This window comes from Gallinula chloropus (genome assembly GCF_964237585.1).
Source record: "Gallinula chloropus genome assembly, chromosome: 1".
Lineage (NCBI taxonomy): Eukaryota > Metazoa > Chordata > Aves > Gruiformes > Rallidae > Gallinula > Gallinula chloropus.
Window position 1 is genome coordinate 12,226,525 of NC_140085.1, and position 14,545 is coordinate 12,241,069.

At 39.0% G+C, this 14,545-nt stretch overlaps 1 protein-coding gene across 1 annotated transcript in view; it reads right to left on the bottom strand.

Moving 5' to 3' along the window:
• The window catches only part of GNAI1 (G protein subunit alpha i1), a gene marked incomplete at its 5' end in the record, with an annotated part of 36,591 nt that extends 22,930 nt beyond the window's left edge, over window positions 1-13,661 (bottom strand). The window contains one exon of the mRNA XM_084261377.1: window positions 13,544-13,661. Within this exon, the coding sequence (XP_084117503.1) occupies window positions 13,544-13,661 (118 nt within the window). The remainder of the gene's footprint in view (window positions 1-13,543) is intronic.
• Window positions 13,662-14,545: the final 884 nt, after the last annotated feature.

Sequence of the window (14,545 nt, forward strand, 5' to 3'; positions counted from 1 at the left end):
TACTTTATAATTTGACTAAAAAGAACAGGTCAGCAAAAACATTAAACTAGTCATAATGTCTCGTGGTTTATTATCCCACACACTGCCTACATAGCAAGCATTACAGAACTACAAATTTCTGGAACAAATGTTTTATGCACCCAAGCAGAGAAACTGCTGTTTGGAATAATGTTCTTAATGGTAAATTTTCTAACTTGTAAAACATCTAATTGTTTACTGAAGAAACTAACTGAATACTGAAATAAAAAGCAATGCAAACTTCAAGTTGATAGCATTCCTCTTTGGAGGAGAGAAGAGTTAGTTATAAACCAAAGAGCAGAAAGGGTTTGGCTTTGAACCACCAACTAAGGCAAAAAAACAGAACCCAGAAACAAGTAGAATAGTCCTGTTGCCAGAAAAGAGTTCAAGTACCAAGAAGAGTGATTAATATAAAACTTTCAGTGGATTCTTGTCGGTTTTTCAGACTGTAAAACAGGAGACTTGCACCAGACTAACTTAATAGACATGTGAAATGAAAAATTAAAAATAAAAATACACTGACTTATAGTTGGATTCACCTATGGTAAAGTTCTCTCCCTGTAACTCTCCTATCCAGTTTGCTGTCAGGTTGTTAGCATTTCACAGCAGGAGGCACAAGATGAATGATGCCTGTTCCTTTGATGCCACTGGTCACTGCACAAGCTAAATGCCCAAGGATTTCTACTATTTCTGCTATGGGGCCAATAATCTCTTACAAAAGCACATGGTAATCAGATAGCTTGGACGTATCATCTCTTAACTTCATCACCTCATGACACATTACTAGATGAATTAGAGTTCAAGCTGCTAATCATTATTACTGTATTAAAAGTACATCAATGCTAGTACAAGAAACCTGCAGACAGTGGAAACCTTGCTATACATCCACTTGACAGCTTGACCACTAAATGAAACTTTCTCTGACATCAGCATCCACAACACTATCTCCCCACGCAACTTATTTTTGTCTTGTGTTACCACTCCCTCTGTTTAAGCCACCCAGTGCTTATGCTTCTCATGGACCACCATCCTGTATTCTTTTAATTATGGGCCAGCTGCTCCACTGACAGTTTATGTTCCATTTCCCCTTCTCAACTGTTTTCATAAGGTCAGTCAGAGGTTCTCTTTCAAACAGTACTCATTACCTATGAGGTGGCATTGGAATTCCCACAGCTACTGAAATTTGAAGACCAGGAAACTTTGAATGAGTTAAGAGAGTAGCTGTGTGAATAATATCTGGAAGAAAATATTTCAGTAACTTAGCAATGTAGTAATAGAGTGTGAATCCCAGATTACATCACTGGTTGAAAACACAGGAGCAACAGATTCTAAAATTGTGACACTGACTCAGATAAATATCTGAGATCATTCTCAAGGTTTCAGTAGCTGCAGGCTGGCTTAGTTCTATGGAAGAAGCACCATTTAAACCTACTGTCACTTCTGTAAACTCCCTAATAAACAATTAACTAATTATTTCTTTCCTAGGTGTTCATTCCTGCTCTTTGTAGATGTTTGAAGTCAACAGTATGCAACAAAATAGTCATCTTATATAAAACATGATTTAAGAAAACCATTAATATAAAAGATTACCTCAACAAGCAATCACATATTAATTCACATTAGCATTTATTTGGGTCTAGACCTATGATAAACTGCTTTAAGTTTCTTGGGTACCTAGGCTATTACTAAACACATAATCAAGTGATAAAGACCGTATTAATGTAAGTATTGGAATAGCAAAGAAAAAGTTTATGTTCAGTATAACCTCTGGAACTAAATGAATTCTAAAAAATAAAGCTTATGGTGAGATGAGCAGAGCACACACTCCATTTTGGAAACCTTAAGGTAACTTATATGCTTATATTAAGAGGTATGAATTGATTTTCCAGCTGTTTCAAATTTTCTATTAATGCTTAATATCGTCTTATGACAAAGGTTTTATGAATTTTCTTCTCTTAGAATTTGATGCATGTAATAAGCAGACACCTTAGCAGAATTTTTAACGTGCTGCTTTGTGCACAACACTCTGGAACGTATGCAGCTTTTGAAGACGAATTGCATCCAGCTCTTCAAAACTGTACTTGTATTTATATTCCTCAACTGGTTCAAATTACTGACTGCAGAGCTACCCTTTTATCACTGTGTACCGCTTACACCATAACCATATTGTGGTCTCATTGTCTCACTATAGAGGAGAAAGAACACCAGCACAATCCGAAGTGTCATATTTCAGAAACTCTTTGAAGCATTCAAAAGGAAATATGGTAGCTTTGAATTGAATCTACTTTTAAAAGACGTATCTTGCAGAGGGACAGTGCCACTCTACTTAAAATCTGAAGCTTTTTCTTCCATTAAGATACAGGCATAGTTTCCTTTGTGTGAGGCGCCAAACCCAGCAAGACCATGACAAACTGAGACTCCAAGGTTTGGAAATAAACCTCTTACACCAGAAATTAAATAAGGGAATGGATGCACATTTAGAGATGAAAATCACATAGTAATCACGCTTGCTACCTAAGAACTATATATATATACACCACACCACCAGCACCCGAAACATTTGTGGCTCCAGGTTTGTCTAACATGTAAATGCTGACAATTACTCAGATTGTCCTTTTAGCACTTAAATGTATCAAAGGCCAGCCTTCAAGGTACCGCTATCCTCTAAAACATTTGTAAATCTCCTCAAAATTTAACATACAAGAACATGTTAGTGTGTCTAATGGAACTTCACTAATGGCAAGTATCTGATCTGCTTTTCTAATGGAACTTCACTAATAACTAACACTGCATCTTCTCTTTCAAAGTTAAGATAAGATTTAAATCTGTTACTTAATTTTTCTTTTCTTTCACATATAATAGTATGCTCAGAAACAATCACCGTTATTTCAAATGATGTAGTATGAAAGAACATGATTAAAGACCTTCAAGAACATGAGTTCGGACAGGTAATTGTATATGATCACACTACACCAGAGAAATACCAAGTGCTCCAGCAGAAACACAAACTGCTCCTTCCCTCTTACAATGTTTGCCAATAGAGTTACTATCAATTTCAGACAACGCAGTGCAGCATACCTCAACCAGACTTCCAAACACCTTTCTAATAAACCTCTAGAAATCCAAGCTGCTCTGTCATTTTTCTTGACAGTGGTTGGCCTTCATAGGCTTTTACTGTTCACTGAGCTATAAATATGGTGTGCAAAGATGGTTGCTTCGGTGACTGAGATATGAGATGACTACTCCTAAGCAGACTATCATTAATCACAAAGATACTTTAAAAAAAAAAAACAACAACAATGCCCACTGCAACACAGACATACTTTATGCAGGTTATTCTGGTGGAGAGAGAAAAAAATTGGAATTCACAGCATATTTTCATCTCAGACTTTACTTGCAATTCAGAACAAGACTACTGTTGTATTATCTACAATTGTGACAGATCCAACTGTCCCTGCTACCTCATATTACTATGTAACTCTACCAAGAGTTAATAAAACCAGAAAGCGAGGTGTGTCCATTACTATCAAACCAGGAAAAAGATCTCATGTAAATCTCAACTGATTTTATTCAAGACTATTTGTCATGTAACACCAAGGCATTATTTGCAAATGAGATAAATGGTTAACTGTCAAAGTTTATAGCAGGGCAAATACACTTATACTAAAAGTTAGCCTGCTATCATAAAAGTAGTACAATAAACTTTAGTTCATATAAATTCTCAGTCTTCAACTGCATGTAACAGTGTTTTACATCTTGTAGCTTGAGATTTAAGATCCACAAAAATAAGGAGAACCACACTGATAGGTGACCTAAATTCACTATAAAAAGGTCTCTATCTCTACCAAAAACTTGTAAAGACTTAGAAAGGACACAGATTGAAATGTTAAATGAAAAGATCTAGCTATCCAGATTGATCTTTTTCAAAAGCAAACTGTTTCAGAACTCTAACCTATATCTGAACCAGGAAAGAAAATTCATTTGTATACTCAACCATTCTTTTGTTACATACACATGAATTTTTTCAGTTACCTACAAGCAGAATATTATTTGTGGTTAACAGTACAAACCCAAAACCTCACTTTTTTGGTTGTTATTTAAACAGATCACATTCAACTGTTCTCAATTTAAGCTTAGAAAAAAATACAGTTATATAAAAATTTCCACCCATTAAACGAAGGTGCACCCAACATGGCAAGAAGGAACAGCACAGATACCTACATGAATAGCAGCTTGTTAGGCCTCAAACAAGTATGTTGTCAAAGACTGATCTAATCTAACCCCAAAAGGCCATATGTTCCAGAACAGCAGACAGCAAAATAACCTAAGTAGTCTTTCATCTAGGAATTAAATGACAGCCTTTGCTAATGAACAGAGGCACTAAAGCATATTAGAAGGAATCCCTGTCAATGCCTTTAAGAGCTTTAGAAAGCATATAATGGTTTTGCTAAGAGTTTACTGGATTTATTAAGGATCAGTAACTGAAGCTGCATACAGCTGAGAAATCCACTTTCAAAATGCTTCAAGAAATATTTAATGCATCAAGACAACACTTAAACGAGACTTGGCAGCTTATGTTTAGTCCACTCTTGTATAGTACAACACTGATACATTCTAAAAATCAATGAACATTCAAAATAACATTTAATTAAATAATCTATAAATACTTGGAGATAATTGTCTTGTTTATTCCCAACTTTATTATTGTAAGACATTTCTCTCCAGTCATAGCAAGCTTTAAAATTGCATTCCAATACTAATTTCACACTGTATTTTGTTCATAGTATTAGTTTGACTTTACCATTTTAACTGGAGACTAATGTCTCGATTATCCTGTTCAAACACTGAGCTGTCCACTGCCATCTCTGCTCTCTTCACAAAGTGCCAGGTAGATGACCCTTCCTACTCCAGTCTGCAACCTCTAACTTAGAACAGCATTTGAAAGAATAAAGAAACATAGGTCTAAGACTAAACTCCTACCTCTGTTTTTCCAATCAAATGCCCTAATCAACATACTCCTTGAGAAAAACAGGTACTATTTCCTATTCCAGTAATGAGGTTTTAAATTAAGTTACTTTTGACTAGTGTTTAACATATCTATCAATTCCACAAACTGTGACACAGAAGTGCAGAAACTTGAAAGGAACATATTTTGCCCTCACTTTGCCCGTGACCCACTGATATGCATTTGCAGAAGTCCATTTGCATACAACATGCATCTCTGCTCATCATGCTTGTATTCAGGTCCTCACCAGACCATTTTGAAATGCCAGTTAAATCAATCACTCTAGCAGCAAACTAAGCCCAAACAAGAGAGCCAATATGACTGCTAAACCAGTGCAAAACTCAATTTCAGAATTTTCAGTAAGGGTGACAGAGCAGGGGACAGAGACAGGGGACAGGCTGCCCAGAGAGGTAGTGGAGGTAGTGGAGTCTCCTTCTCTGCAGATATTCAAGACCCATCTAGATGCCTACCTGTGAGACCTGTCCTCAGGAACCTGCTTTGGCAGGGGGGTTGGACTCTATCTCTGGAGGTCCTTTACAACCCCTACAATTCTGTGATTCTGTGAATTAGGCAGTTAAAAGTGCCAGGGTGATGGCAAAACAATTCGGCCAAATGCTGTGAGTACACTCTCCTTTTTAACAACACAGAGCTTCTAGAATGGTCCAACTGCTTGTATCACTGAAGTATCAGAAAATAACAGTATTTTCATTTCAAGACAGAAACCATATTCAACTCAAGAAAATATTACAGAGTTATAAACCTGCTTCACAGCTTCAGCAGGAATTTTCATCACAGTACATTGATTTCTTCTTTAAAAGCAATCTGTTTAGAGCAATGATTGTAAAGATTTCCTGTCCATTCTGGTTGCCTAGAAACTGTTAAATTTCACTAAAGATTTAATCAGGTACCTTTGCTAAGTATATTACACACTTCAAATGCAATACTACATTTCTAAAAACCATTTATGGAAAAGTAACGTACAGTTTATTTCAAACTGAAACACTATATATTTTAATTCTGTTGATTCTTTAAGTAGCTTTATGAAAAGCATTTTCTAATTTCAATATCAATTTATATAGGTACATGTATATATTGTAGTTTACATGCATCTTTAAATATAAACATACAGTACTCAAAGATATACATATCAACTTAATAAATCAAGTAATGGTGTTGACATATGTCTAAACAAACAAATCATGTTATTCATCGCTTCAATAACCCTTCATTTCCACAGCCAGGAAAGGAAAGCAATTTATTTGTCTATCATAGAACATTTAAGAACCAGTTCTTTAAATAAAGAGATATGTTGTTGAACCTATGTCAATTACCCCCATCAGTTGAGATCCTGAAACAATGACATCAAGATAAGTTTAAAAATATTACACAGAAATATGGTTTCCAAGGGCCAGCCACCAATTAAACCAAAATGAAACAATGTCAGAATTTCACCTAACAGATAAAATCCTTCCATAGCAAAGAATAATGCATATAGGTATCTCTGACATTATGTGATCTTGAGGCCATTTTGCTCTGAAAGCATAAACATACACACAGAATAGTATTTTACCTCCTGTTACTTATTCAAGGTACAGATAATTCCAGATTTTGAAGATAGCTCCATAGTTCTTCAAATTCCATGAGCAAAGCCATGATAATAGGAAATACTTTTCAAATCCCCAACTCTAACACTTCTTACAGCTACATTGTGAAAGGGTCACGAGCAGACAGCTGCAAACGTGGATAATTAGTCTATGAGATCATACGATTCCTTCAATTCCCACTCTGATTCTCATCAACCTTATTTTCTTGTCTGCTACTACTCAATGGACAAGTAGAACGAAATGTATAGCATTAAGAGATGAGTTCAAATCTTTTATTGCAAAAACATACATTCTTAATACACAAACGTCTCAGTAAAAAGCATTTATTTTTGTCTTAATCATCCAATAAATTTAAGTATCTTAACTGTCTTTTCATTCAGAAATGTCATAAAGTTGAACCACTTCAAATACTCTGCTTTTTTTTTTAATAGCACACTCCAAAATCCCCACTCTCAAGTTTAAATTTGATTTTTCTGACTGCTCTCTATATACTTTACCAACTTAAATACTTCTTTTCAAATACAGACTCACTCAGGTGAAGCCAACTAAGTTCCATTTACAGAACAACAAAACAGTAATTTACACAAAGCCTGAGGAAACAGTAGGGCACTGAACAAACAAGGGCAATAAATAGAACAGCTGACCTCAGTAAAGCTGGACAATGACTAAGACTCAACCTCAGAATAGCAAGTTTACATCAATACAGGTTCTTCTATACACATCTTGGAAAAAAAAAACCCAAAAACAAAACCAAAACTTTCAATAGCCAATTATCAAGTCAGTTCAGCTCTTTACTTCAGTGTTCCTGTGGCAGAATAACTTCACACTTAAACAGAGCATCTCAGGTATCTCTTTTTTACTTCCAGTTTTCTACCTTGATGTTTGGCAGATAGCATATTACAGGAAACACTGCAGACATCCATCAAGCTCAGCAGCAGCAGCAAAACTGACTTCAGAATTTCATGCCCTCTGAAGCCGGAGTAGCAGTGTGGTTTCAAAACATCTAGCCAGATTTTAGGATGTACCAATTACTCAATTCTTTCTTCTCAGAGGACCAAAACATGGTAAAACGTGGCAGTAAAAGAACAATACACTTCGGCAATACAATTATATAAATCTTTACAGCATGAAGCCCAAGGTCAAGTTGTGCCAACACAACTATGCAAGGAGCTACACTGTAAAATTCCGTTCTGGAGCAAGTTAAAAGTAAACTCACAAAAGAAGGTTAGCTTACATAAACTGTTGTTTCAGTACCACAATCAATAGGGATGAAGTAAGCTGTCATATCAGCACAATGATAATATAACAAATTGTGCTGCCTGAGAAGGTAGAAAGAAACTAAGTCAGTGTATTAGAGTGTAATCTTGAAGCAGCACTGATGGTGGGAATCAACACCTAATCAAGTACCTTACAAAAGCTTTTTCTGTTTCTAATTAAAAAGGGAGAGAAGGAAGAGGGGGCAAGGGGGCAGAATAGAAACATTACATTGGTATTAAAAGACATGAAGGAAAATATTTTTAAAACTTAAAATGTTTTTTAACTCTTATAATATATAAGGGCCTTAAGGTCTGATGCAAAAGATAACTAATTTTTATATATCCATAAATACACTTTGCAATCAAGAGACAAAAATAATTTAGTTGCCATTACCGGTATCATGACATAGTACAAAACATAGTTTCTCTTTAGCCCTTTCTAAGAACATAGAATCATATAACGGTTTAGGTAGGGACCTGAAAAAAATACCTACTTCCAACACCCTGCCATGGGCAGGGACACCCTCCACTAGCCTGGGTTGCCCAAAGCCCTATCCAGCCTGGCCTTGAACATTGCCAGGGAGGGGGCAGCCACAGCTTCTCTGGGCAACCTGTGCCAGGGCCTCACCGTCCTCACAAGGAAGAATTTCTTCATTGTTACTTATCAAAATCTACCTCTCTTAGTTTAAAGCCACTACCCCTTCTCCTGTCGCTATACATGTATTGAGATTTTTGGGTTTTTTCCTAAGAATGTAAAAGATTTAAAATCCTCAGTGGTGATTTTATAAAGAAGATAATAATTAAGATTTAAGATGATAATGCAACAGTTGACCCAAAATGACTAAAGATAATCTGTACTGTAGTAAAGAAGACCATATACACGGAAGACCACTATTATTGCAAATTATTATTGCAAATTATCACACAAAATTTCAGTAAGAGACAAGCATAAAAGAACCCATACAAACACAACCATAACTGAACGGATGTGTTATGTACATCCACGACCTTCCTTTCACAAACATAAGAGGAATTATTGCACTACAGGAATCTAGCAATTTTGACTTTTAAATTGTTTTTAGTACAAATGCTTGAAGATTTCATTGACTTAACTAAACAGTCAGATAGAAGAGTTGACATAAATAACATCTGGTTGCCAGAGTCCAGCTGTCCCACATTGAAATGCAAGAGAGCTCCCAGTTCAGAACTCCTGCCAACCTAACACACTAAACACTCAGGTATCAGAAAACAGCTTTGAAGTAAGAGGTGAACTTTGTAAATATCTATAGATCATTGTTTCCCAAAGTGAGATAAGAAATGTTTTTTCAGAAATGTTTCAGACTAGGCTGGTTTAACATACAAAAATGAGGTTGGTATCTCTGAAATGTGCAATACTTGTTTATGAAAATAAGGCTTTGAGAGCTCCCATAAGTTCAGAATGCTGAAGTCTTGCATGGAGAAAGAATACTATGGAGGAAACACGTGAGAAGTAACGGTACAAATAATTTTTGGTTTTCAGTTCAACGTGCAGTCAGGTCTGAGGGAAAGCAGATATTGCCAAGAACTGCAAGGATCATGCTGCTGTAAAGATGAGTATGCAGTGGGAGTTCAGTTGACTGAGCAGACAGAAAGATGCAGGTCTGAAACAAAAGAAAAGCAGCCAGAAAAAGATGCTTGAGATGATTTAGAAGAACAACTGAATAGATTTTTTCTAGTTACTGCCTTAAGGAACAGGAAGAGCTGCAATGAAAAAAGATGTAGTTGTGAGATAAGAAAAAGATGTAGTTAGAAGATGCAATGAAAAAGAGTAGTTATGTATTAAGTTAAAAAACAGGTATCTAAGAACACAACATGCCAACCTTCCAGTACGAATCACAATCTATTCAGGAGTGGAAAAGTGGCTCTGTTGGCCACGGATATAAACGTATCCCCTGAACTTAAATCTGCAAACATGATTATCCAGAAAGAAGACATGTAATTGCAGTCGTCAAATATATGGTCTGTGACCTCCTAGCTCCCAGGATGCACTCCAAAATTATGTTTGAGACTTATCTATTGCCTTTTTCTTTCAAGATACTAAGAACCTGAACATTGAATTTGCTATATTAGGTAAAGAATGTGATAATCCACAAGACAAAGTGCTAATCCTGTAAACTCATGCTGCCAGTTTGAATGTATTCATAACACCTGATGAGTTAACCTCATACCAGAAGGCTTTCTACTAAACGAGGTACTGCCTGTTCTCATGCACTTGGCATAAATTCAGTCTTATGTGCTTTAGCTAATTCAAAGAAATGTACTTGCAAATCCACACCTGATCTGGATCACATGTATATTAATGCAGCACACAGACCAGTCACACAGAAGAACAACGGCCCAACATGAGCAGAATTACGTTCATTCTGCAAACACTGGAACTTTCATTTGTTGAACACTAAAAGCTAAGATGAGGAACCATGGAAGAGAAAAATAATTTGGGTCTACTGCTTTCTGTAATTGGAAGCCAGCCAAAATATATACTGCTTTTCAGAAAGCTGCTGTTACTAAGTATATGAGCTTACCTATAAGTAACAACAACAAACCACCCAGTAAAACAAAATATTGCTTCAAACAATTAGGAAACCGAAGTTTAGGAACCATCACTTTGACACATAAAGTGCTTACAGAGAAGTCAAACACTAGAAATTTAACATGCAAAGGTACAATGTAGTAGAATGAAAATATTTTTTGTTTAACTCACATGGTATGTATTTCTTTGTCACACACTGATTGAAAATAATTTAAAATGAAAGAATCTATTTTTAAAAAATAAAATCACCAAATTTGATGTATAAACAAGCATTTTTCCTTTTGCTAACAAACTATATGCTCAAAGCCAGCTTAGTTCTAGTGATGAGGATGACTCTCAAATTTTCTAGAAAAGGTTTTCTTGCTGTTGGGATAGTCTATTGAAGTGCATACATAGCAAGGTTAAAATATTGTTATATGTGGATAATATTCAGAATCTGGTATTCTTATTCCAAGACCTGATACATAGTCAGCAATCAAATTTGTAAGAAATCATGTACCTATTTACAGATACGACAAAAAAGTTAGATAATTCAGGCCAACAGCATTTTGCACAGCTTAAATATGTCTGCTTCCTAGAGACAGGACAACATATAAGTGTACTGGATCAGTGATATTGTTCACAAAGTGACAGTTTAGGTACCGCAGTGTCACATCTATCTCTTAGTCAAATCACTGCTATTCCCTTGTTTCAGAAAAACCTTTATAAAAGCTGATAACAATAAATTAAATTTAAAGGCTAGTAAGAGACTGATTTTATAAACACCTTTCCTCAACTGAGCATTCTAGCCTAAGTGTTTCTAATCATCACACAAAACCCATAGTTTTTATAGATGCTGGAATAAATCTGTTTTACTGACCCCATAGGTATACAGCTATGTGCTCCTTTGCTACATAAGCAAGGCATTTTAGACGTCTCTGACACATTGTAGTTTCCTGGCAGCACACCACAATTTGTGCTTTTTGCTTTTTATTTCAGTATCTTTTTAACAGAACAAGTCCATAAATAGATGCAGGAGTACAACTCAGTAGATGATAAACTGTGACATACGGGCTGAACAAGCAATTTGGAAAGTGAGCAGTGAGAAAAAAAAGTTACTCTAGTGGAAGTAACTTTAAATAGTTTTACCATCAGATAAGGCATTCAACATCCATGCAGAATTGCAAGGAAAGCTAGTAGGAAAAACTGAATTCCAAGAAGTGTGAAACACACAAATGCATCCATGGGTGCATATGTACAAGACCTCCTTCTGAGTCCAGTAAACGTTTATGCAATTTATGCAACCCAGGACACTATGAGAAAACATATTTATTTGAGCATTTACATATACTAAGATTTCATGAGATTTCAGCATAAAAATACTTTCTTCAAAAGCTTTTCTGTATGCAAATTGACACAAAATTAACTCTGAAGTTAAATCCTCTTTCTACAGATGTGGACTTCATCCATTTCAACAGAGTATGATGAAAGATATGAAGATAGCTATAAAACTACATGTACTAGAAGTTCATACAGAACCGCAAAATACTGAAAAATCATTTTACAAGCCTCGATGGAAGACATAAAATATTATTGTGCCACCTTCAAAAGAGACTGTAACATCTGCAATATTTCTATTGATTGTATAGAGGATAACTTTTCCATACAACCCTCTGAGGATTCCAAAGGCATACAGGACCAGGCTCAGTTAACTACCAAAAGTCCAACACTTTCTGGAGAACAGAATAAAAAGAAAAGCTTTAACTGCTTTCTTCACCAACAAATTTTTAAACCTACAAACACATTCTAGGGCATTTTCCTTTTCCTATACTGGGTTTGTTTCTTCTCTTCATCTACACGCCCCAGTGCATCAGTTTCCTGTACCTTTCCTGTGTTTTAGAGTTTATCAACAGAAAGAAGTTATTTAAAGAGGTCTACTACAATGTTTGTAGTGAATAGAGTCTACCGGTGTCAAAAGGAGCGAGAAATTGGGCAGTTGTTACAAAAGTCTGCCTGAAACTGTGGCTCTGGAGCAGGAAGGGCAGCACAAGGAAAGCCGCAACTCAACAATTCTTAAACTCCGGATTAGAACGGTCCAACCCTGTTTAGTTATACAGCATACACTGCAGAACTCTCTACTACAGTACCACAATGCAGATTTGGCAGCACTCAGCTGTCCACAAGTCGTACAGTAGTTTTTAATCCCGCACAAAGGTATTTCTAATTAAAAACCTTGCTTCCTCTTTTCTAGTATATTTTTTAGAAAATAATTTCATCTTTACACACAAGCATATCACTTAAAATATACAAAAAATCCCCCCTATCTTCATGTACTTTTGAACAAAAGTCAGGAACGTACGACAGCATATTCTGTGAGTCACTACATTATACATTTAGAACCTCCATCAAGGTTGTACTTCCCGTTTCAGCAACATAAGCAACTTCCACAAAAATAAAACAATAAAAAGAGTCAAACGGTGTTTTGCCTTTTGTTCCTTTGATGCTTTCTACGCTTTATTCTTATAGTAATAGTTTAGGAGATGTTTGGATCTACTCTACAAGAAACATTGAGAGCAACAATCCTCTAACGTAAAATTCCATTCCTTTAAACAGAAGTAAACAGAATCCACGTCAAAAGTTTGGGATGTTACCCTCTTCTCATGCAAGCTAGAACCCGCTCTAAACGAGAGCCGCGGGACAAACTCCGCCGTGCCCTTTCCGCAGAACCCCGACAGAAGCCGGGGCACCCACCTGCGCTAAGGGGATGCTGTGCCTCCCCTTACCCCAAAAAACTTTTGAAGGGCCGTGAGCACAGGCCCCACGTTACCCGAGGAAGGCATCCTACCGCCCATCGCCCTCCAATCCCCAGATGCGGGGGCCTCCCTCCTCAGCCATCCTCGGGAGCCAGACGAGATGCGAGCTGGCTCGGCGGGCACCTGCCCCGCCCTCACCCACACGGGGCCCTTACCTCAGAGCTGTGAGGCGAGGGGGCCCTTACCCCAAGGAAGCGGTGGCTTACCTCAGGAAAGCCGAGGAGGAGAGTACGGAGGGGGGACCCTTACCTTAGAGGCGGGGGGGCGGAGAGCGGGGGTTATTTCAGGAGGACCCTTACCTAAAAGGAGCAGTTTAACCTCTCTGGCCGCCTTCTCGCCATCCTCACGCAGGTTCCTGTCGATCATCTTGCTCCTCTCCACCGCTGCCTTGTCCTCGGCGCTCAGCGTGCAGCCCATTTTGGGGAGGGGGCTGTTTTACTTCGCCAGGAGAAGAGAAGCACGGGAGCAGCAGGGTTTCGCGCCCGGGGCCGCCGGAGAGGCGCTGAGAAGGGAGGGGGAGTGAGCAACTCCCCCCCTCTCTTTCTCCGTCCCCCCCCCGCCCCTCACCTGAAACGCAACGGCGCCGGAGGCACCACACGCCGACTTTACCTCGCACGCAAGCAAGCGGAGAGGAGGAAGGCGGGTCGGGGGAAAGGGAAGGGAGAGCCTCGCCTGAAGCCGTCCCCAGGGGAAGGCGGAGAGGGAGAAAGCAGAGGGCCGCTGACGGAAACCACGCACCGGGGGCCGCTGCCGCTCCCGCCGCCGCGGCCCTCGCGCTCCCGCAGCCCCGCCCCCGCCCCACCAGAAGCGCCCGGTCGCGCGCACCGCCCACACGGCGGCGCGGGAGGGAGGGAGGGGGCGAGCGCGCGCACAGTGGGAAGGGCGGGTCGGCTGCGCGTGCGCACGGCGGCGGCGGGCCGTTGATGGGGGAGTGGGAGGGGAAGGCGAGCAGCGTTGCCGAGGCGTGACCGAAGCGGGGAAGAGGCGCGGGGAAAGGGCAGTTTTTGTCGGTTCTAATGCGTCTGTGTGACGCCATCGGCCACCTGCCGGGGGCGGGAAGGGAAAATGCTGTGGGATCGAATTCAAACGTGAGGCGGGAGCGTCTGTTCCTCGGTGGGGCGGGCGTAGGGCGCCTGAGGCGGCAGCCGGAGGGGGAGGTGGCGGTGGCCGCTCTCCTCAGCCGCAGCCCCGCCCGGGTGCCGCCTCCGTTCCCGCATGGCTTGAGCTGGTTCGTTGCCGAGATGCGCATGAGGGCCTCGGGGTCTAACCCTGCCAGTGTTGGGTGCCTGAGGGCTACACGG